Raw genomic sequence first — 23798 nt, 5'->3', positions numbered from 1 at the left:
GCTAATTTATTGTTTTGCAACTTTTAGCTAGACAGTGTGTTGTGCTAGCAATACGCAATACGGTATCGAACGAAAAACTTTATTTGATAAACCACCTACTTTTCTGCAAGGTTTCTCAAGTGTAATAAGCATGTTATGGAGGATTTCATATACATTGTCGGTTTGTATATTCGAATAGTGTATTAGACTTTATAGTTGTTGGATGGCAAACACAGTAAAAAGTTGTCAAAGCAGAAAAAACGAGCAAATACCGGAAGTTCGGACAGGCAAAAAAAGCAATGTGATGGCGTATAATCCCCATATCATAACCTTCAGATCGGATTTGATCTTTCTAATAAGAACGAAGTTTAACGCATCCTTTTGAATTACTTAAAAAAATTAGTTAGTGCGTTAAGGAACAGGAAAAGGATATCACAGAATAGACAAGAGAGTTAAGTGCAGAAATATTGTGCGTCGTTCAGTAAAAACCGTATTCAAATTAGCAAGTGAATTTCGGTAATAAGCAGTCATTTTGTTAGAATGGTTAGAGCAGACGAAACGAAAGCATGATAAAACTTGGCTAAGAAGTCGCACAAAATGCCGCGAAGTTTTCTGGTTCACAGAAATTACTCGTCGTCTTCAACTCCGTTGGATGCCATGATCTCTGCTTTTATTTGTTCGTAAGTTTTCTGCTCCTAAAACACAAAACGAAAACAAAAAATCGGACGTTGCAAACAAAACCACTAAATAGGATTAGGTCGTCTTGAAACTACGGTACATCAAATCAGATTAATAAAGAAGTTTTTAGTAACAACGAGCATGCTTTGGGAAAGAAGCAAAAAGTAAAATGAATGAAGTGGTCAGTACAGGATAGAACTTAACCCAAAAGGTGAGGCTCAGTTGAGAGAAACTGTTGCATCCAATGCTATAAGAACCCAAAAAATCAAGACAGTATTCGTCTGTAGTCATGCAACTTCCATTGGCACACACAATTTTAGGGAAATAAAACTAGATTGGAAGTGGTTGTTGTGTGTGTGAACCGTAAGATTAACAAAGTGTCATAGCTTAACATGAAGAGAGAGCTGAAAACTGCTGTTGGCAAGAGGTTTACTGGCAAAAGGTTTTAGAGATGAATTTGCTGTTCTTGTTATTATACCTTCCACATGTTTCTATTCCAGGTGGGGAAAACATCGATGAAGCTCTCTGGCTCCTGTCTTTGATGAATCATGAATATGAGTGTTGAGTCAACACTACGCTGAGATGGCTCAGTTTTCAAGTATTCCTACACCAGATAAATGAATTACAGTAAATGGTGAAATAATGGTGACATGTAGAAGTCTACCTGGGCCATCTTGAAACCAGCTGCCCGCTCCTGATCTGTAGAATGCAGTCCAATCCAGACATAGATTTCATGACCAGAGTCCAGTACCATCACATCATCATCAACCAAATCCTGTTGTGAAATTAAAAATTTACATGAGTTTATCAAGTGAGTTTAAAATGAGACATTATGTCTATTTTGGTACTTCTTGCTTAAAGGGTTTGATCTCTTCCACCCTTAGACGACCGGCTATGTTCAAGATGCAGTGGAAGAGACGGGCCTTCAACACTGGCGGAGGATCAGGTTGGACAGTGGTGTAAGGACCTTTACCACCTAAGGCATCCCAAAACTCTTGCGGCTCTTCGCCTTCATTGATAGGAACCAATTCACGACCAGGGGACACAAGATTTGCAATCTCTACTCCAAGGCTCTTTTCATCATCAGACGATGCCTGCGAATTGGATGAAAATAAATATCAAAACTATTGCGGGTGTAATGAAACGAGCCAAGCCTACAACGCCATTCCATAGGTAAGTTTTTGATGGGGTCTCCAGAACAAACACGTCGTCCGAATTGAGTGAAGAAGCGGTCTCGGCTACCTGTACAGCGCGCATATCATCAGCTCCATAACCCCGAACCTGTTTATTAAGAGACGCGGATAGAATAATTCGATATGGGCGATATTACTGGTAAGACTTACGTGAAACAGACGGGTTCCATCCACATCGTAGCTATCGTAATCGTGAATGTTGCGGAATCCACTGGCGTGGCCACCGGTGAAGATGATCATCTTACCTTTGAACATCTTAATGAAATGACGGGGCTCGTTGCCTTGGGTGAGGCGAACCTGTACTGCCTTGCCGGCCACTTCGTTATCTAATCTCATAGCATGGATTGCTGAGGCGGCCTTTTCGTCTTGGGTGCTGTCGTTACCCTGAATTCAGTAGAAAATGGGCATTTGACTATTTTGTATATTTTGCTGTCCTTCAAATATTTACCTGCCAGAAGTAGATGATGTAGCGATTTTTTCCACCGACATTGTAAGTGTACTTAATAACGTAGGAGTCACCTCCAAAGAACATTCCGTGGGCAGAGGGATCAACCGGTGCCAGTTCGAAATTCTCGACACGATAAATTTCCTTTTGTCCTGAACCATCATCGGGTGAAAATCCTGGAGCTGCACCGCCCTGTTTAAGTAACAGGCGAAGTTTGTCTCTATGCAGAGAGCTAACATTGAACTCTAAAGCGAAAAAAAAATGAATAGGTAAATTTTTTATAAATTAGTAAAATCCTAGAAACTAAATTTCTTACCTGCGATGCGACCGTTTTTAGTGGGTACAGGGACATGGAATTGGGATGTTGTCGTTTCTTCTTTCCAGCTGGCAAAGTATTGCTTAAAAATCGTGGGTTCTCCGCCATCCACGACGCGGTTAACCTGAGGTCACTTCGTTTCAAGTAAATTCTTTGATTTCTATTTGACAGATTGTTTACCTTAGTCCAGATCGGATAACCCTTCTCGGTCAAGAACTTTTGAGCCACGTTCATCGCTTCAAGTTTCTCAGCTTTAGTACATCCTCGGCCGATCCAAACAAAGAGTCCCGATCCTGCAGTATCGAGGATAAAGCAATCCTGTAAAAAAAGTAAAACTTTTATCAGTAAAACCATACAATTCTTCTTTATCATTAAGGGGCCACACTGCAAAATTTTGGATGCAACTTATGCGCAAAGCAGAGACTCACCGAATTTTCGCTTTCATCGTTCTTCCGAAATCAAACAGTTAATTGTTGGCGTATTAGTGAAAGCAAGAAGCGCAATAAAAAAAAAAAAAATCAAACGGTTAATGCGTTTAGTGTCACAAGCAAATTTCTCGTGAAAAGTGTAAGTAAAAACTGCAAAAATTATATTCAACGAAAAATAGGGAAAGAAGGGATTGGCAGCTAACCTCTCTTTTCAACATAGATTGCTGCAATGGTTTTTGCCCAATTTCTTCAATCACCAGTTGACCGCTAGCATCGCTCACGCGGAACAATATTACTGACGACTAGAGTATTAAAGAAAGATTACGAGGGATTCTCCTCGATTTAACAATGTTAATTGAATTCCTGCCTGTTGCTGCTTCTCAAATGAGATGTCATCGTCCTCGGTAGACCCTTCCGGAACTTCCATCGGTGATCCACTACCTAGCTCGTTGAAAAACGTGGTAATATCACCGCCGCCACTGAATTCATCTACGTTACACAAAAATAGTCATTAAAATCGTGATTTTGAATTTGTACACAAAGGCAACGAACCGAGAATAACAATCCTGGCTTTTCCAGCATGGCCCTGGTCCCGGACTTGATTGGCAGCTTGAATAGCCTTCAAGCGTTCTATCTTTTTGCTGCCATTGCCCATATACACGTAAATGACCTTTCCAGCGTCCAAAACGAAGCAGTCACCTTTGTTCATCGAAGACACATCGAGGGGGACCTGCAGGAATTTCCATTAGTTTTCCGTCTGAATATTCAAGGAATACTGCCAGTGCAAATTTACCTGTCGGATGCGAACGTTTCGCTTGCCTTTAACTTGCAAAAGTTTCTTCTCCACTTGATCGGGATCAACGTGTTTAAAACCGCTGGCAACTCCGCCATCGAGGTATCGTACACCTTCACATCGTGATATTTTAATGAATAATTACATTTTGTTTAGCTCCTTAAGAGAAATAGATCAGCAGTTAGTTACCCCCAGGGAAATTTGCCAGAAACATCGACGATTCATATTCTTGAACTTCCCGATGTTGAACAGGAACCCCACCAAGATGATCGTCTAACTCAACAGCGAAGATTGCCGCTGCTCCCATTTCATCCTATAATCAATCACAGTTTATTGCTTCATTGGAAACGGTCAGACAGTGACAGATCGAGATGGTATTGCCAACGCCGAAAGAGGTTTATTCTTTTAAATAATACTGATTATCTTTCTGTCAAATGGAACCAGTGGAAAATTCCATGGATTTTCAATAACATACCTGAGAAGTGTCTTTCCCGAGCCAAAAGTGAATGTCCCATTTCAGCTTGTCACCGGACAGGCGGGTCTGTAAAAATAATTATCATTAATATTAAGATTTTCTGTGCAGACGCTGTGTGTTCCAAAAATACTCACGTTCAGAACAATGTAAGAATCTCCACTGTAGAATTTTCCGTACGACTTTTTGTCGTATGGAACTGGTGCGAAATTCTGTAAAGACATATGGATCGAAATTAGAAATTGCACCATACGCTCGTCACGTTGGTCACCAAAGCCCAAAGATATGTCAACATTTCTCTATAAATATTTCCATTTCGAAAGGAGCGCAACTACGCTTTTAGGATAAGTCGGCCAAGTTGAATTCTTTAATATTGCAAGTGAATTTGATAATGTGAAATTCACTTGGGAACCATTTTTCCGTTAGAAGAATCCCTTTTTGAGCTACTACAATAAGATTAGTAGGCGAGAATTGTAAGAAAAACGCAACTGTTTCAATATCTCAACTTTTTGGTTGCCAATGTGGTTTATGATCGACATTTTCCTTCCGGGAAAATGTACTTTGGCTTTGGCTTTTAATTTTTTTTGTGACTGCACCGTTGTAAACCGTAATTTCGTAATGGGCATATTTTTAGTTCTATTGTGGTTATTTAGGTAACGGTGTTCGCCGAAATGCTTCAAGAATAGTTTATTTGCTCCAGTTTATCTTATCGGGGGTTTCCGGTATGAATCAAACATTCCCAGGAAAGTATTCTGACGATGAAGAAATATTAATGGGGTTTATGCTTCACGTCCAAAACTTGCGTCATCTCGATACTGTCCACTAAAGCATACAGTTGGGAATGAAGAAACCGGATGAGTCGTGTGGTGACTCCATCCCAATTGATCACCCTTCCCCATGCCAGGGGCTACGTGAGGAAGAACTCGGAGTTACTCACCTGCGGCCATGTACAGGAAAGAACCCGATAGATGTGCCATGGAAAAAAGAATAACTTCCTACGACATGGGATTTTGCCTTATGTTAACCACGTTATTGTTTGGTCCTCCCGGTTTCTAAATCAGCCATAGAATTTTCAGCGAATGTTTCAGCTTGATGACAACGCCATTGTGCCCTTGTTTCGAAAAACATGCGTCAGTGGTGCATGAAGTCCTATTCGCAAGGCGTGTGGGTGTTAAACAATTCTGCCATGGCCATCTACCACTGCCTCAAGGTGTGCCAGACTTGCGCTCATTGTACCGTAACCTGTACACCTGTGTGCTCAACAGCCCATGTTTCCTATGCAAACGGAATCGCCGTGGGCTATTCTTCAGTTATGAAATCTAGTTAGTGCGTATGTGATAGGATAACGTTAGAAAGTATTAACAGTAGCATTCCGATAATTTAACAGGCGAATCAACACTAGTAAATGGCAATCAACATTGTTTTTCGCTGGTGCATTTTCTGGCAACCGGAGCAGGCAAAGACAGACACGTATAACATTTTTCAAAACATATTCTCTTCTTTTTGGCATTTCCGGGAGTTTGTACAATGTTATTGCTAGAAAGAGAAGCTACTGAGGGGAACTATAGTTCTAAATTTAGATTTTTAGTTCCGTGTTTTGTGTAACCTTTCACTACTTTTTCACTTTGAAACTTTTTCAATTTTGTGCCAGTACGAACGTTTCTCCAAAATAAGGAATTTTCCGTTAAGTTTGATTTTGATTGTTATAATGATTTCGTTTGTGTACGCGGCAACTGGAAATCCGATTCTGATAATGAAAAGACGTGATCTGAATTCTGAAAGCACCGCAAATTTCACGTATTTCTATGTCAACAATCGATGTCCCTGTTTATTATTTCTAGGTTTGACGTGAAAATTTCATTTAGTCATGATTTGTTTTGCTGTCCTTACCTCGATTCGCCAAATTTCCAGACCAGGTTGTTTACCCACATCAGCTCCAAATGGTGATTCCGGCATTTTAAATGCGTTTATTAGTATAGTTTTAAATTATTCAAACGTTAACGTTGCCGAAAGCCAATAAATCGTGTTCGAATGCGAACTTTTTCGGTAGAAACTGACAGACAGAAAAGCAGCTGCGTCTGGTTTTATAGGCAGCAACTTCTGGGAAACCCAGACCCTAGCCGCCGCCCCATTGATCGTCATGGAGAGGATGGTGGCCGCAGAGATGGGAGTTGGGAGGCCTACGGGGGAAAAAATGACAAAGTGTTGTGAAAGCCTTGATTTAAATAAAGTTTTTGCAAAGAAAAAAAGGAAAACCTTGCAAAACCAAAAATTACAAAATCATGTTATACATACTAGCAAATTGCAAATTGCTGATTGTTTGTGCTATTTTCGTCTATTTCAATAGCATTTGGCAACTGTGCCCTTGTATTTATTTACATTCATCCTGCACATGTAAGTGGGCGGCGAATATTACAACATAGGAAAACCAAGAGAATCTGCAGTTCTGTCGAACTGCTCTACAAAATGATTGTAAACATTGTATTTCTATGCATAGTTTGTTGCCTAACGCAATCCTCTAATGGCGACAGTCTTGTAAGTTAAATTGAAATCCTTATAATTTTTTTCTTTAATCTTTAACAAAGATTTCCTACGTTATTTAGAAGGAAAGCCACAATTTTTCAATTGATTACGCAAATAATCAATTTATCAAAGATGGAAAACCTTTTCGCTATGTGTCGGGAGCCATGCATTATTTCCGTGTTCCATTCCAATACTGGCCTGACCGTATGAGAAAAATGAGAGCTTCTGGATTAAATGCCTTGGAAACGTGAGGCTTAATAACACTCCATTTTTTATTTTGCCAGCAACATGTACAACTAATTATTGCTTTTTGCTTACTTGTTTACTGTTTAGGTATGTGGAATGGGTATCCCATGAGCCACAGCCAGGGTCATATGTGTTTGAGGGCAATTTAGATATAGAATCCTATTTACAGTTGGCTCAAAATTTCAACCTTAGTGTAATCCTGCGGCCAGGCCCATTCATTGATGCAGAAAGAGACATGGTAACATGAATTTATACTTGCAATTTATAGAAAATACTTTAATATTTACAGAATACATTATTTGTCTTTACCAGGGAGGTTTACCATTCTGGCTCATGGCAGTTGATCCTTCCATCAAGCTACGTACAATGGATAAAAGTAAGAACAACAAATTTCGAAAAAGTTATAAAACTAACAGTAAGGGTTTATGAGATGTAGTTAGCTAAATAAGAAATTCAGGTAGTTGTGTACATTAAAATTTGGCTACAGCAGATTGTTACATAATTTTTACCATGCCAACCCTCCCTTTGGTGTTATTTCTGGTTGTTATTTTTTCCCTATAGCCTATACCAGCGGCTTCAGTTACTGAAAATAATATGTAGAAAGCAGGTTTAGCATAAGGCAACAAACCTTGCGATTCGTTAATGAAAGAACTGAAGAATTCACGAAATTTGTAAAGAAAAAGTACCAATTTCATTTAAGGTTAGAAAGAACCGGTGGTTCTTGTAGAGACTTTAATGAAATCCATAATTATAATACTTTAATTTGATCAGGTTGTAGGCTACTGACTAATTGTGAACTGGTTTCAATTGAAAATGTTATGTGAAACCAGTTCCATATACAGTTACATTAAACGTAATTACCAAGGATCCAGCACGTCAGGGTATGTTGGGCAATTTGCAAAATCTGCTAGTGCATACGGCGAAGATAATAGAATGCTTGATGCGATTAATTAATACTTTGCGATCCAATACTAATAATTCTTTTTATTGGCAGAACATAGCATAGACATTTAAAATTTTTTTAAATTAAAACAGGTTACGTGGCCAGCGTCGAGAAATGGTTTTCTGTGCTACTGCCTAAAATCAAACCTTACCTCTATAACAATGGAGGTCCAATTATCACTGTTCAAGTTGAAAACGAATATGGTACGTGTGTATTTTGACATTTATGTGTAAAGAAGTACATCACATAATTTTACAGGTAGCTATTCGGCATGCGACAGAGACTACACAAGTTGGCTAAGAGATTTAATTCGAAAACATCTCGGCAATGATGTTGTCCTTTTCTCTACCGATGGAGATGGAGATGGTTACCTTCAGTGTGGCAAAATACCCGGAGTTTATGCAACCGTAGATTTTGGCGCTGGTATGTTTTGACGTACAAATTGTTTTTCATTACTTACGCTATTTATTCCTGTATACTTACTCAAAGGTGCAAATGCACTGGAAGCTTTTAAGCCGCAGCGTCATTTTGAGCTTGCTGGCCCAAGAGTGAATTCTGAGTTTTACCCAGGATGGTTAGATTTGTGGGGAGAACCACACTCGAAGGTTGACAAGCGAGATGTTGCTAAAACGCTGGACGATATGCTTGCGCTGAATGCATCTGTTTCAATGTACATGTTTCACGGAGGAACTTCGTTCGGATTTACCTCAGGTATCGATAAGTTTATGTACTTTCATAAATGTCAGAATCGTAACGAGCCCTTACTAAAGGTGCATTGCCATCCAATACTTACACACCTTGCATCACGTCTTACGACTATGATGCCCCGTTAAACGAAGCTGGAGACCCAACGGAAAAATATTTTAGCATAAGGGATGTAATCTCCAAGGTGCTTTTGAAAACTAGCCATGCAAAATGTGATTGAAACTAACTACTACCTGTTTATTACAGTACTTGCCTTTACCTGATTTTCCGGCTCCTGGGCCGAATCCTAAGGCAGCCTATGGATTTGTCCATTTGCATTACGTAGCACACCTGTGGGATATATTGTCCACTCCAATCGCTGGACCTTTAGTGCATTCTATTTCGCCGTTGACTTTTGAAGCTTTAGGGCAAGCTAACGGCTACGTCTTATACTGCACAAAGTTGCACGGCCATTTTCCTGATCCAGCTCTTTTAGAAATAAAGGGATTAGCCGATCGGGCTTATATCTATATCGACATGGTAAAGACAAAAAAATGTCTTTTTCCTTTTTTTTTTTTTCATTGTTTTGCTAGCTAATGTTAAGGATGTAGGAATTTGTCGGAGTGTTATCTCGAAGCGGATCACTCTTTTCAATTCCAGTCCAAGCCGCTGACAACCAGAAACTCTGCATTTTGGTGGAAAATCAAGGAAGAATAGCCTACGGCTCCGGAATAAAAGATTTCAAGGTTAGGCTCTTCCTTTGTCTTCTCTGACTAAATGACACATTGTTAATATAAACATCATTCATTTTGAAAAGGGGCTAACAAGCCAAGTGACAATTAATGGTCGAATCCTGGTGGACTGGACTCATCGTCCTTTGCCTTTTAATGACACGGTCAAATTGGATTGGCTGAACAAGCTCGAAAAAAAACAGGGTTTCCCCATCAAAGGAACGTTGTCTTTGTTCAGCGGATCGTTTGCTATTCGGCGCAATGAATCCAAGATGGCCGATACTTTTCTTAGTTTATCAGGATGGCATAAGGTTGGTTGAAATAGGCTGGTAAGTTTTCCAAAACTCCCTTTAAAATTCTTGAACATCTATAGGGCGTCGTATTCTTGAACGGCATTAATCTCGGTCGTTACTGGCCTGTTCAAGGTCCTCAAGTAACTCTCTATGTTCCAAAATACTTTCTACGAGCGTGGCCGTCGAAGAACCGCCTGATCATCCTAGAACAGGATCGCTCACCTTGTAATGAAAATGTACTGGATTGCGTAGTTGAATTTGTCGCAAAACCAGTTTTAGATGGTGATACGCCTGCCAAGAAAAGCTCTATCAAGCTTTTTAAGAAGCGTGTTTAAAATGAAAACACTTTCTTCGGTCAAAGTCGTTGCTGAAATTAACATTCTGGTTTTTGGATATAGTAGCTAACTCACTGCTGCCTTGAATTAGAGAAGCAAAGCCAAAGGTTTGTTATACTTAAACATAATATACAAACAAACAAACAAAAATATTGGGTCGTGCTGTTCCGGGATTTATCCCGCATTGTAAACATTTAATGATTTTGTTTAAACGTGAAAAATGCAATGCACAGTTGGGGATTTCACTGCCAGATGTCTGTTGTTTTCAAAAACCGGTTTATTATATTCGACCAGTTATACTGATTAAAGTAGGAGATCCAGGAAATCCAGTCAAGTTTGACCTTTAGAGAAAAAAAAAAAACTGTAAACAAAAAAAGTGATTACGCCACTCGGTAGGTTATGATTTACGGTCGTGATTACCCATGTTCGAATCCCATTAAACGATACAATCTTCTCCTTGTTATTTTATGCATTTTCCTTGTTCCAGCTTCTTTTAAATGGTCAGCATTGATTTTATCGCGATTCATCCCTTTTTTTCTAGAAATATTTCTTGAGCAGGTGTTTGATTCAAAAGAAGACGGAGGCGGAAAGAATAGAAAGGCCCCGAGGACACAATGTTATGACTTTCCCTTGGAATGTTTATCTAAAACCCGCTCCAGAAAGGCATAAGATAGAAACGGTGTTGACCTTGTCGAAAGTTTCTCCCTCCACCGAACGTATCCATCAAGCCCCTCCGCCCTGTTCGCTGGTAACCAACAGGGAGCCTTTTTTTAAGTTTTTCTTTTTTTTTTTAATAAAATGAAATGATTTGAAAAGAACCTCTTACTGGATCGTTAACAAAACGGCCAAAATGGCCAGCACGATTCGAGATGCATCGGTGCAACAAAATTTCAACAAATCCTAAAAGAAGAAATGACTAACAAAAATTGAGGTAATGACCAAATTTCACGAGAATGCGCTACGTTGTGCTCTATTCTTTGCAGGAGATCGAGCCTTACGCAATAACATTTGGGCCTAAGCCAACAATGAATGGGACGCGACAGGTGGCGGATATCTTCCTACTACACCATCAACTAAAGACCTTCGTCCACAAAATAGCAAAACAAAGCCAATAAAAAAAAACCGAGTGTAATAACAACAGTATTTTTTATTCCCGAGATTCTGGTACTAAACGGTCTTATATCTTTGCAAAAGGAATCCCTTCAAGTTGAATCGAGTTATTCAATGCGAAAGTACAGCCAACATCGCTCTCTCCCGCAGGGTCTCTGTATGCGAGTTCTTTTTCTTTCTTTCGCACCTGACTGTCCGTTGCTGCCTTCAACAGCCTTGCTCAAGCCAACCGCCTTCTACCTACCTGCAGTCAGTCAGTCGGTGCCGCTGTAACGCTGCAGTCGCATTTTTACGTACCACTCTGCGCAGGTGTCTCTCGGAGTGGCCCCCCTCTCTCTTCTATCTTCGTTGTCATTGAAACATCTACTTCTCTTGACTGGATTCAAGACAACGGATGACACAACGCAATAATTAAGGATTATTTTTCGCCGTTTGACACAGGTGAGATGATTTCAATTTTTCTTGAATCTCGATTAGACAAGACATTCCTTTGTGCGTGCGGGAAAGCCAAATTCTTGGTCAGAGACAACGCACAATACGAGTGAGGCATTCACTTTCTATTCTTCCTAAAGCGGATGAATCAAGCCCGTTCTTCTTTCACCTCTTTGATGCGATTCAAAAAAGTAGGAGACAGAGACAGCAGGCAACACTTTCTCTCTTCCATTTTTCTACGTGTGGTTCCCTTCGCAACGAATTTTATTGGCTGAAGAGAGCAAAAAAAGAAAAGGAAACGATTGAGGTGAAGGTTTGGGTTGGATCCAGCGGAGCAACTTTCACCGGGTATTTTTTTTTTTTTTTTTTTGTTCGCGTGTCCAGAGATTTGAACGCTCCAACTTTTTGGCACCGTCGTGATAACCAAATGGCAAAGTTAGAACCTTCATTCTAGCTCTGTTAAAGTGTTTTTTTTTTATGCATTGATTGTTAAGTTATTAAATTCAGGAGAAATGGGAAAAGTGATGCATTTTTTATGGACGGCCAGTAAGAGCTTTACGGGCCTACGGGGAAATTGCCTGGAAGGGCGGAAGCCATCTTTCCTATCTTTCTTTTATATCGCCCCCCTAACTTTTTTTTTTTATTTGTCTTCCTTTTTCATGTACTCGTGTGTTAAGCGTCCAGTCACGTGAAACGACGCCTCAGGCAGTGTTAAATAATATTTTAAAGAAAGAAAAAAAAATCTTAATATTCTTCTTTTCAACTCTAATTTTTTTTTCTTTCTTCGTTAGTTAGCCTCTTGCAAGCCCCTCCGAGGGAAGGAACAATGGATGACTAGATAGTATACGAGAAAAATTAGTAGGTAGACTTTTTGCCTTTCTTTTGTGTGTTTCCGCCCTCCGTTATTCTGATCACGAAAAGCCCTTTGAACGCAACAGGGATCACCCAAGCCGCACGCTTGCTCCCGATTCCCCGCCATTGAAAAACCGCATTATCTCATGATGATTGCTTTTCGAAATTTGAGAACGAATAATTGTGGCTCTGTAATTTCCATAGACTCTTTAATCAAAGGCTAAAGGTGTTGTGATTCTTTGACAGGTTGATGTCATACTGGTGTGTCACCAGAAAATGAAAAGAAAAGGCCCTTTTTTTGTTTTTTGTTCTTTACCTTGAGGCTTATGATATTTGCTGTGCGTGAGAGGTGCGGCTGTTGTGTCTAGCTCCAACCGGATGATGATGATAACTCTTGGCTCGACTGTTGAAGGACAGGGCGGGGCCTCACTTGTCCCGTTCAATGGTGACGCCTACGCCGAGTCGCGAGATTTAGGGCGGAGGTGATGACTGCATTGGTTTTTCGTGTTCAGTATGATACGTCATTGATAATTGCGTGATTTTTGTCGTGTCAGCCGCATTGTCCATACCTCAAGTATATCTTTAAAAGGATCAAGGTATTATCGTCGACATTTCACTTCTTGATTTTCGATGAAGTCTGACCGTCGGACATTGAGGCATTTTGGTTTTTCCGCAAAAAAAGAAGAAAGAAAAGCGAAAGGAACTTGTTCGTTTTTTTTTTTTTTTTTAATATTTTCGATTTTATGGTAAATTTCCTTCGATGGGTGGTCGCTGTTCGTGCTGCGGTCAACCTCCGCTTGTGTTTAAACAAAACAAAAAAAAACTTGTTATTGTAGAAAAATCACACGATTTTTTCAGGCGAATTCCAACCGGAACCACGGCCCAAACAAAGAAATCTTTCGTGTTTTATTTTATTTTGTTCCTTTCTTTTTCGATTTCTTTTCTAAACATGTTCAATTATAATATTTATCGTGTCCCTGACCAATCTGGCGGAATGCAGGTGCATATCCTATAATCTGCCTCTGGCAAATGCTTGCGGATGTCATTATAAGAAGAAGCCATAAACCGTTAGACATTTATCGAAAACGTTTTTCTTTCCACACTAAAAAACAGTACGGCCCATCACCTCTTCACGTTTCCACAGATGGGCCGACGTGACTAGAAAAATGGATGTGATGAGCCGGAAAGGTGAAAGCGTCTAGCAACACCATCAACCAGTTATAGGAGCCAAACAGATAGACAGCAGCCAACATGTTGAGTGTATGTGTGTGCAATAAAATGAGGGGAAAAGAACGGCCAGTGAGTAATAGACTTTTTGTTGCGCGTCAGTACATGATCAAGAAAGAAGCTTTCTCCCGACATCACGAACATGCTGGGAGGCTTTGTCATCGTACACAACTGAATGCGGGAAAGAGTAGCTTAACGTCCTTTTTTTTTTCCTTTTTTTTTGGTGAACGACCGGATGCCACAAACGCACGTAGCCTATTTCCCCCCTCCATCAGTCTCGCTCTCATTAAACGATGCGCACTACATCAGAATTAGAGAGAAAGAGATCACGAAATTGTTGAAATCATCTTCCACGAAAAGGGCGTTTCATTTTCTTTATCCATCATATTTTTATGGGTTTTTTTTTTTTTTGGTCGTTGTTTGGAAAACTGAAACAAGGTCTTGGAATGAGGTAGACTGGAACACACGCACGCAGAGATACGGAAAAAAACAGGCCATGTTTCCTTTTTCACTTTCTAATGCGGGGTTTTTGCGGTTAGCTGCGATAATTGTCGTCTTCAATAGACCGGGATATGTGTGTACAACGTACTCATTTTATATTTGATTCTCCTTCTTTTTTCCTTTTTTTTTCCGAAAAAATCTGAATTCTTGAAAATAATGTAAAACCAGTGCGCGTGCGGCCTCACGGGAATGGCGTCGCTGATGCGGAGGAACTTTAAGGCCGTCGACCTTGAATTTGAATGAGCGTGACAGCTCATTCGTTCCCCGAAAAAGAAAGAAAGAAAAAAAAGACTTGCATCTAATAAATAGTATAAGACCCTCCTTTTTCGTACCCACCCCAAAACTAAAAAAAAAAAAAAAATTTATTTATTTACACATTTTTTATTCTTTGAAAACTAAACAAAAAAAAACCACCCGCTAGTTTTGGTTGCATACTGCCATTGGGAAATATGCTGGAACAAAAATAAAATAAAATAGCTGCTGGCGTCAGTTTCGAAAAGAGTTCGCTTGCCAAGTTTTTGTACAACACGCAAACTCAAGAAGGTGGCAGTGCCCAGAAAATCAAGGAAACCGAAATCTTTGTCTGCAGCAAAAAGAAAGAAGATGCTGTGCCCTTATATGTAAACACCGAGGTTGATGACGCCAGCATCCATTTACGGTTGTACAAGGCTGTTGCAACTTTTCTTTCCGACACAGTAGTTTTCCCAGTGCGACTGTCGAAACATTCGAAACTCTTGCCTCGTCCAGTCCACAGTTTGTGCCGTGTTGTCTGTCGCATTTCATATTCGTGCTCACCAACTTTTTTTTGTTATCTTCTTTGTCTAAAAAAAATATATATGTATATATATTCCAGGTGGATCAAGATGAAGAAGTAACAAAGGAAAATCAAAACCGGTCTTGTGCGCAGCCAGTTTTGCTGATATCGAAATAATAGCAAAAAGAAACAGAAATACGTAGGTAAGCTATGACTTTCGTTTGTTTCTCACCAATTATTATTGTTGTTCATAAAATGAACAAATATAGAAAGTACAGTTATTCACATAGTGTATATGTGTTCACGATAGCGAGGGATTTGTATGCGGGTAGTGAATGAAAGTTTCAAAGGACGTGTGCGGGATTTGTCCTGTTATCGTAAAAGAAAACAATTAGACGAAAAACAAATTCTTGTTCCCATTGTCTGGTGCGTCCGTTTTCAACGTTTCTCTTCCGTTTTGTCTGGAACTATTTTACTACGACTTGCAATTGTATACCCCACCTGTATAAAAACGAAAGCGTTCAAGATGGCTGCGTTGGCTAATGAGTCACGCTACCACCTACTGGAGTGGCTCTCACGTTCCCGCTAGATGGCCAAACGTGACTGCGAGCGCTAATTAGAAATAGTTGTTGTTGTTTTCCATTGATTATCACACAAAAAACTCGCATGGATCACATGATACTTATCTCGTGCTGTTATTGTTTTGCCTCCATTCTCTCATTTCAGTCTGGCACGATGCGTCTCCTAATGACGGCATGGAGCGTGATTGCGATGGTCGCGCTCCACTCTCCGAGTTGGATCCCCGGTGCTTTGGCCCAGTCCAACTACGCCGAGCGTGGTGTCGACATTGAGTACCAAGGCAATGGTATACCGCTGGAGGCGACGTTGGACGGCGTTGTCACGAAATTGGATGACCTCACCAACATCATCCGCACCAACAGGTCTTCGTACAAATGAATCGGGTTTTCTCGTTTGGAAGAGAAAACCAGTTGAACTAAATCATTCAATGTCTCATTGTGATTGCAACGTACACAGGTCATCCGCCAGTTTGAGTTGTGCCTCAAGGGCTATGGAAGTTGATCTCGAATTCCCCGAACCGTTTTACGGAATCGTCTATTCCAATTTCGACCGAAGAAGCGCTTGCTCTTTTGTCGGCAAAGGAGGCACCAAATATCATTATGAATTCCCGCTATCCGGATGTGGAACCATTCAGGTGATTTTATAAACATGTCAAACATCTTTCATTGTAGCAAATCCTTTTTCATTCGGCCCGGGGGAGATTGGGAATTTTCCTTTGAATCACGATAGCGGCAGATGTCTAATAAATACCCGCAGAGACATCTGTTGCCGACAAACATGATTATGGGCGGTTTTGTGTTAACGTTAGAAAGAAAAAAAAAAAGAACCCCTAATCCCTTTTTTTTTTCAAGGTAAACGATTACCTGTGGGAGTCGCTTGAAATCTAATGACTTTGGCCTTGATTCCTAAAATGGACTAATTCAACTTGAGAATACATTAGCAATTGGGAAACCCAGTGAAATACTAAAAATAACTCAACATTATTGACATCTGCTTCTTTTCGTGCACAAACAGGACCCGACACGCGTTTTCACCAACAACATTCTCGTCCGTTTCCATCCGTCATTGGAATTGGAGGGTGACGAAGTCAAAACGATTGTTTGTCGCTATCCAGAGCCTATAGTTCCTCCACCACTAGGACCGCCATTGCCCATTTCAGTGGCTAATACTCCGGCTGGAGACCCAGTACCGAACAGGCTGGCCGAGCCGCAAATCTTGATGATCATTTGCGCGCTGCTCTTCCTGGCCATGATGCTGTTCGGTGTCGCCTGCTCGTACTTTTGCTTGAAACAGCGCAATATCCGTCTCATCCGTCGCCGCAGACTCATCCCATCGTCCGGACTGGGTTCAGAAATCACTGGCATTACGGATCAGACGATATTCCCTCCGTTCGCTGGCCTTAAAATCCCGCGAGCTCACGCTTCCAGTTCTGGATCCGATCAGCAACCGATCGTCGAATCCAGCGACACATTGCCCAGCGACTATCCGTCAGAATCGCGCAGCGGCAGCGAGATGGAAGAAGGCGGAGGCTGCTACCGCCGGGACAGCACAGTCAGTTCCATTCAGCGTGAGGAAGTGCCTCCGCATCTCCGACAATCGCGTGATCCGGATCTGTCCAGCGTCTACTCCGACGCGCACAATCAATTGGACGTTGATACGTTCAATCTGCCCACCACAATTCCGCGAGTCGATCCAGCGTTTGACATTGCTTTCCGCGTTAAGGAACGCCATCGCAGTCCGGCTCCATCATCGGTGACATCGGATGACAGCAGAGCGCCCAGTGTGGCCAACATCCTGACAGCCCAGGAGAGAGCCTTGACCACCATCCTGGAACGTGAAGAATGGCGCCAATCGGAAATTCAAACCGTTTCGTCGGCTACTTTGATGGAATCTCCGCCATTGAATGCTCCAGCTGATGCTTCAGAGGGCCCACCACCTGGCTATGCTCATGTCCAGCGCAAACCACGGTCCGTCAGTCCGGCACGATCGCTGGAAAGCCAACCGCGCTCTGTCGGCGAGATGGTATTGAAATCAAGTCGTCCTTACGTCAGGCCGCAACCGGATGCCACTTTCCGTGTCACTACGGAAATTCCCGAACATCACGAAACGGAACGGACGCTCGTGATCAACGAAGACATCCAGCTGCACACGAACACGTTCCGGCATGTAAAGGAGGATGAAGAAACGGAAACGATGATTGTCCCCACTCCGGAACGTCCGGTTCCGCCGCCCAAGCTCAGCACGCAAGAAGTGGATGACCTCTACTTGCAGACCATCACCGAGACTCGAATCATCGACGAGGAGGAGCGCATCCGTCGCCAGAAGACGGAGTATCTCCATCGCAAGAAACCGGCGCCTCTTCCACCCAATTGGGATGTGGCCATCCGCACGCATCCGCCCGCCCAGCCGCCACCGCGCTCGCCTAGCGATACCACCGTGTCGACCATGCCGGATTGGGACATTAAGATCCGGCAGTATCCTCCAATTTACGAGCCGCGCACTCCTAGCGAGTCGACCAATTGGGATGGAATGAGTCACGTGACGGAGCCACAGCCTCCACCGGAATTTGACGTCACCATCCGCCAATACCCGCCTGTTTACGAACCTCGCACTCCTAGCGAATCCACCGTCTGGGACGTGATGAGCCAAGTTGATCCGCAACCGGCTCCGGATTTCGACGTCAAGATCCGTCAGTATCCTCCGGTTTACGAGCCGCGCACTCCGAGCGAGTCGACCAATTGGGACGGAATGAGTCACATGACTGAACCGCAGCCGCCACCCGATTTCGATGTCACCATCCGCCAATATCCGCCCGTTTATCAGCCCCGTTCTCCCAGCGTCTCCACCGTTTGGGATGGAATGAGCCAAGCTGATCCGCAACCGCCGCCGGATTGGGATGTTTCAATTCGTCAGTATCCTCCGGTTTACGAACCACGCAGTCCCAGCCAATCTACCAACTGGGATGGAATGAGCCAAGCCGAACCCAATCCACCAACGGAGCAGCCTCCGGATTGGGACGTCAAGATCCGCCAATATCCACCCATCCATTCTCCTCGCGTACCGAGCGAGAGTACCGACTGGGATCCATCGGAGTACGCTCGATCCATCAGCGAGCCTCCGCCTCCCAACTGGGACGTTCTGGTCCGCGTCTTGAATCCACCCCTTCCGGAATATATAACGGATGACGACGATGCGACTTCGATTTTGACTATCGAAGATCGTCAGAAATGGCAGCAAATCATCACTACCGAGTCCACTCTACGCACCATGTTGACGGAAGCTGTCGTTCATGAAGACTTTGAGCGCATCCGCCGCGACACTCGCTTCCAGCGTGTATTTGAACCCAAGAAATGGGACGTCATCATCCGCGTCTTATCCGCGCCGCCCAATCCAAACAGAGACGATTCGAGCGACACTCGTTCCGAGACGACCGTCAACTCGGAGCCCATCCGGCCTCACCGCCGAGATCCGCGCAGCAGCCGCAGCAGCTCTTTAGCTCCCGTTCATGAAGCGGAGTACCACCGGATGACTGCGTCTCACACAGTAACCAACCACGAATTCCGGTACCGTCCACGAGGTGATCCGGATGTCTGGAGCGAAGCTAGCGCCAACACGCAGCGATCCAGCGTGTATCCGCGCAGCACGGCGGATCGTTCGATGCACAGCGAAATGGTGGACCATCTCGATCGACGGCCTCCGCACGAATGGGACGGCTACTCTGAAGACGGAACGAGCCGTCCGTCTTTAGCTCGTAGCACTTCCGAGTTTACGGAGAATTGGCAACAGCGATTGCCTTACGATCGCGTTTCCAACGCAAGCGAGAATTTTTCCACCGCTTCCTCGTCCCGCCAGAATAACCGAGCTGGACGGAGGCCAATGCTGGAACGCTCGTCAACCGAAGTGATGGAAGATGTGCCACAACGCGAAGCCGGAAGAGACAGATCGAGCACAAACAGCAGCGATTCGTCGCGTGATTTCGCCCGTCGCGTCCCGTACGAACGAATTTCTTCCAGCGAATCGGAATCCGGTGCCCGCGAATAGGAAACAGCGGCCATTTTTTTTTTTTTTTTTAAGTATAAAACACGATTCTTCTCTTGTAAGGTTAACTATAGGCAAGTTGGGCTTTTTTCTTTGATTTAGTGAACTAAAGCATTCCGGCCGGAAGTTTGTACAGTTGTCTTTCTGCCCTTTTTTTTTTGAGGCATGACACAATCTAAATGTGCCACAATAACAACAAAAAGGTCATGTCGCCAAAAAAAAGGTGGAAGTTGCCGAGTGCGGGATGCAATTGAATTTCTTCCTTCAACCTCTTCTTTGTTCGTTTTTATTTCTTATTGGCTTCCCAGTCTTTCCCAGTAGACTACATCTTTGAGTGATAACGAAAAAGAAAATCTAAAATTAGAGACAATGGCTTGGCAGTCAGCTTCATCCTCCGCTAAGAGCGAAGGAAAGAATAAGAAAAGATTTAAAATCACAGACGGGAACTGAGTGACATAGAAATTCATTGTAGCGGAACTGGAGCTACGGGAGTTGTCACGTCATTTTCGTCTACTAATAATCGGCCGTCATCCTCCTCTTTTTTTTTTTTTTTTGATAATTATTTTGCTACGTTTTTTTATTATTATTATTCGCTTCGGTATCCATGTAACGAGGTGGTTTTTTTTTCTTTTCTAATTGCTAACTTTTCTAACCGGGAAACGGGAAACAAATTGATGCAGTTGCGGGACTTTGGTTGCAATATTTTCGGCCACGCAGCAGCGGCGATGGCTCTGTCGTATGACGTGTAATAAAATATGTGTCTTGTACTAATGTTCTCATTAAGTTTTGTTATTGCCAAGTATAAAGAGAGGACCAACTCTCTTTCCCTATGCTTCGACATACATTCCACACACACACACAAAATTGGCTATGTTGATGATGATAATCGTGTTTCTATAAGAAAAAAAAGGAAATTTCTCCATGTATAACAAAGAACCTATTCGTTTTAATTTGAAATTTAATTAACACATTTTTTTGATTTTTTACGCCACTCACACTGCGTGCTGGAGATTTCTCTATATCTTTTTTATGCATCCCTCTTTTATACATATTGGCCGTGATTGAATTATCCTGTTGTAACCCCTCTACTTGAGAAACGAAACAAAAAAAAGAAATTATTAATAATAATTCTACGTTTTTATTTCCACTCGTCAAAAACATAAAGGGAAAAATGAGTTTCCTGCTAGTGTTCACGACTGTGTGCCTCCACCTTCTTTTCAACAATCAGGTTAAGCAAACTGATGATTGCGCAGCATTTTGTTGACGCGAGTACAGACACGCATTTAATGCTGTGCGGAGTTTAAAATACACATCGCAGGAAATGCTTTGACCTACATGTCAAGTTCTCCAATTTGATGTCAATTACTCTCCACCCAGAAAAAAGAAATGAGGCTATAATAATTGTCAAAGAATCCCACAAGTGGATGGCCTTATTGTCAGTGCAGATCATTTGGCCGGCATTGTCGGTTTTCAGTCAATTGAGGACGAACTCCCGTGTTTTTTTTGTTTTTTTTGCAATTGTCTCGAGACATCTCTGCACCACCGGTGTAGCCAAAAAAAAATAAATAAATAAAGAACGATGCCCACGGAGATACGACAGCTCTATAAATAACAATAGCCACAGCATCTATTATAATTTATTTTGATTTAAGATTCCATTGAGAATTCAATAGGGTCTGCGGTGGAAGCAGCAGAGATATAACACCGTGATCTCGTTATCTTCTCACTTGGTCGATGCGTGTAACTGGTGAAGAGACCCGGATTTAGGTCACAGCAGGAGGTATCGAAGACGTCCAACGGATTTCACAGGTATTTTATGTGTCCTTCCAAAACATGAAATCGACGATAGAAATAGTCAAAAGTCATTTGCGTCACTTATTGCACAGTCAATTGAGTTCAGTTAGAGAAAATTCACAAATGACTGCTGTACCACATATAAGGGGTCGTTGAATGTGTGTCTTTAATTGAATAGAATCTCTTTTCCTCTTTGGAACGATGGCCATTCATTTGACTACGTAATAAACTAATATAAAATGGTGTTTCTCGCTTCCTTCAACAGATGTTTCGACCACTGCAATGCGATGCCGTAAAGAAAATTAGAAATGAGTCAGCCCTACCTGCTGGTATATCTCAAGACGAAATTAAATGAATCGTTTTATTAAAGAACATGTCTTCGTCGTGGATAATGCAGCTGCCCGTATAACGTTACAGGAACCCACGTTTTGTTTCGCTCGACGAGGACATCTTTCACCTGGGAAACCGTCAAAAATGTGTATTTACACACCACGTAGAGAGGATGGCGTTTCACGCTCCAGCGACGACAGCGCACTTACAAATTTCGACACATCCTGTGGAAAGAGAAATAATGAAATTCTTTAAACGTGAAGGTAAAAAGAGAGAAAAAAAAAACTGATTGGGTAGCCCCTTTGTTGCTTCAGCTTCTTTTTATGTGCAAAGAAAAGCCAAGAAAATGAAAGAAATCAAGGACGAAACCTTCCATCCGCAAGTCAGCCACTGATTGAATTAAGATGAGTGTGTATTACGTATTCAACTGTATTAGACTTCTACCTGGCTGGCTCTGGCCTACACTAGCGTGACCAAAACCTTCTTCCAAATCGCATTTTTTTTTTCGTTGCTCGGTTACGTCGTGATCCGGATGCCATTGGACAGGGGGGGGGGGGAATTTGAAGTTAGTGAAAATCGGGCCCAAAGTTTTTCCTTATTTGGGTTCTTTATTTTTTCAGCAAGGCAAAAGTCACGTGATAGCTAGCAAAAGGAGTCCGTAATAAAGAGAGAAAAAGAAAACACGCATATCTAATTGGATCATCCCGGTAAGCGTAGCCTTCGCTGCCCTCCTATTACCACCACCGGAATCTTGTAGTTTCTTTTTCCGATTCCAAGAGACTTAACACACAAATTCTCACGGTGCTACGATTCAGAAGCCCGGTGTGACCGTAAGACGATACCTGACCGCAGAAAATAAGGCAACGGATGGAAGCGGAATATTTAATATGCACTGTAGTATGTAGGGGAGAGTCGATGACATTTTCATGGATATCATCCTACTGGAGCGCGGGAACAGAGAACCGTTTGCTCTGTTTGAATTCCGTCATCGTTTTTGTGTTTCGAAACAGAACTCTTTTTTTTTTTTCTTTCAGTGGGAACAAAGGGGAGGAAATTTTGGGTTGATGAGATGAGCGTGTTAGAATGACAACCGCAGACACACGCTTTTGTGCCGTGTAAATAACAATCAAGCGATGCGCGATCATCATTCGTGAAACAAAAAAAAAAAAGGAAAACTCGATTCACCTGGGCGATTGACGAGAATAAAAAGAATGGTTCACGTTGTTATAATTTCTCAGTCAACAACCCGATTAGGTGGGGGATCTCATTTCCCGAAACACGAAATTTAACTAAAAACCGGTGATGGTTATTGTGATATCGTCCAATCCCCTTCTCCCCGATGTGCGCAATAATTTCAAAAGAAAAAAATCATTTCAAGTTTGTTTTTTTTTGTTTTTTTCCAGATGATTTCGGATTATTTTTCTGATTGTTCACCCCCTTCGCCTAGCGACCTTTCAGATTTCTTATTTGGAGGCGTGACTCACGCCTCACCGTGAATCGAGCGGTTTCTTTTTCGGCATCATAACTCTTTAGTCTTTACCTGTCTGCGTTCTAGAAAACGAATTTTCCCCGTCGGTCGTGACCTATCGGTTGTTGCACGTCTTCTTGCTCCCGTGATGATGATCGGTTCTGCCGCCATTTGAAGGGGGGAATAAGAGGATATCACGTGGGTGGTTTTGGTTTCAATTTCTAAAAAAACCAAAAAAAAAAAACACGCTAGAATAAAACAAAAAGAAAATAAATTAACAAATGCGGACGATGAAGCTCAGCAGATCACGACTCTGTTCCTGGAATGGAAACACCACCACCGGTTTTCACAAAAATAATAAGAACAAACTACAAAAAGAAAAACCTCAACGGTGAACGTAATTCGGCAGGCAGACGAGACTTCACCGCGTCCGGTTGTCTTTTTTCAAAAACTGGTCAAACACATTGTGTGTACATCGTCAGCCGTGAAATTGGTAACTCGGACGCGCTTATCGGTTAGGAAGACCTCGACTGGTTGTCAATTTTTTGAATTTTCTCTCATTTTCAAAAGTTCAATTATTTTTTTTGTTTTTTAAATTCCCCTCTGCTTTCGTGTCATCAGATCAAAACAGATGAAAAGGGCGTTTGTCACGGC

General features: G+C 42.1%; 3 protein-coding genes and 3 long non-coding RNA genes across 10 annotated transcripts; 3 read left to right on the top strand and 3 right to left on the bottom strand.

Annotated features, from left to right (window-relative positions):
- Window positions 1–161: 161 nt before the first annotated feature.
- LOC116924263 (gelsolin, cytoplasmic) lies at window positions 162–6336 on the bottom strand. Of its 2 annotated transcripts, XM_032930783.2 has the most exons (18): window positions 6195–6336; window positions 4442–4516; window positions 4308–4373; window positions 4022–4145; window positions 3833–3945; window positions 3592–3769; window positions 3407–3528; window positions 3243–3341; window positions 3040–3060; window positions 2792–2929; window positions 2612–2735; window positions 2299–2540; window positions 2001–2234; window positions 1816–1938; window positions 1506–1751; window positions 1322–1432; window positions 1136–1261; window positions 162–674 (listed from the first exon to the last, which is right to left on the bottom strand). In XM_032930783.2, exons 1-18 carry the CDS (start codon window positions 6258–6260, stop codon window positions 606–608), a joined length of 2277 nt encoding a protein of 758 aa, XP_032786674.2. In that variant the 5' UTR covers window positions 6261–6336; the 3' UTR covers window positions 162–605. The 2 variants fall into 2 exon arrangements, with proteins under 2 accessions (XP_032786674.2, XP_032786675.2); XM_032930784.2 differs by lacking the exon at window positions 3040–3060.
- Window positions 1693–3401, top strand: LOC116924269. Its single transcript, XR_004394807.2, has 4 exons — window positions 1693–1830; window positions 2783–2931; window positions 2988–3178; window positions 3260–3401. It is a non-coding gene; the product is annotated as an uncharacterized LOC116924269 (long non-coding RNA).
- LOC116924264 (beta-galactosidase) lies at window positions 5688–10304 on the top strand. Its single transcript, XM_032930785.2, has 13 exons — window positions 5688–5774; window positions 6652–6839; window positions 6908–7074; window positions 7161–7311; window positions 7386–7449; window positions 8109–8219; window positions 8275–8439; window positions 8506–8727; window positions 8787–8905; window positions 8968–9240; window positions 9312–9446; window positions 9518–9742; window positions 9805–10304. Exons 2-13 carry the CDS (start codon window positions 6771–6773, stop codon window positions 10057–10059), a joined length of 1956 nt encoding a protein of 651 aa, XP_032786676.2. The 5' UTR covers window positions 5688–5774; window positions 6652–6770; the 3' UTR covers window positions 10060–10304.
- Window positions 10305–10912: 608 nt separating this feature from the next.
- On the top strand, window positions 10913–20888 carry LOC116924262. Of its 4 annotated transcripts, none has more exons than XM_032930781.2 (6): window positions 10913–11187; window positions 11254–11610; window positions 15035–15134; window positions 15662–15876; window positions 15971–16148; window positions 16529–20888. In XM_032930781.2, the coding sequence occupies exons 4-6, from the start codon at window positions 15671–15673 to the stop codon at window positions 19553–19555; spliced, it is 3411 nt and encodes a 1136-aa protein (XP_032786672.2). In that variant the 5' UTR covers window positions 10913–11187; window positions 11254–11610; window positions 15035–15134; window positions 15662–15670; the 3' UTR covers window positions 19556–20888. The 4 variants fall into 4 exon arrangements, with proteins under 4 accessions (XP_032786672.2, XP_032786673.2, XP_032786671.2 ...); XM_032930780.2 differs by having other exon boundaries at window positions 10915–11187; window positions 15035–15138; XM_032930782.2 differs by lacking the exon at window positions 15035–15134.
- Window positions 14973–15662, bottom strand: LOC116924272. Its single transcript, XR_006648081.1, has 2 exons — window positions 15499–15662; window positions 14973–15436 (listed from the first exon to the last, which is right to left on the bottom strand). It is a non-coding gene; the product is annotated as an uncharacterized LOC116924272 (long non-coding RNA).
- A 285-nt stretch (window positions 20889–21173) lies between the features above and the next one.
- On the bottom strand, window positions 21174–23316 carry LOC116924273. The gene is made up of 2 exons (XR_006648082.1): window positions 23217–23316; window positions 21174–21900 (listed from the first exon to the last, which is right to left on the bottom strand). It is a non-coding gene; the product is annotated as an uncharacterized LOC116924273 (long non-coding RNA).
- Window positions 23317–23798: the final 482 nt, after the last annotated feature.

The sequence above is a fragment of the Daphnia magna genome, linkage group LG6 (genome assembly GCF_020631705.1).
Source record: "Daphnia magna isolate NIES linkage group LG6, ASM2063170v1.1, whole genome shotgun sequence".
Lineage (NCBI taxonomy): Eukaryota > Metazoa > Arthropoda > Branchiopoda > Diplostraca > Daphniidae > Daphnia > Daphnia magna.
The sequence above is the reverse complement of the archived record's forward strand: the minus strand, read 5'-3'. Positions and strand labels throughout refer to the sequence as shown.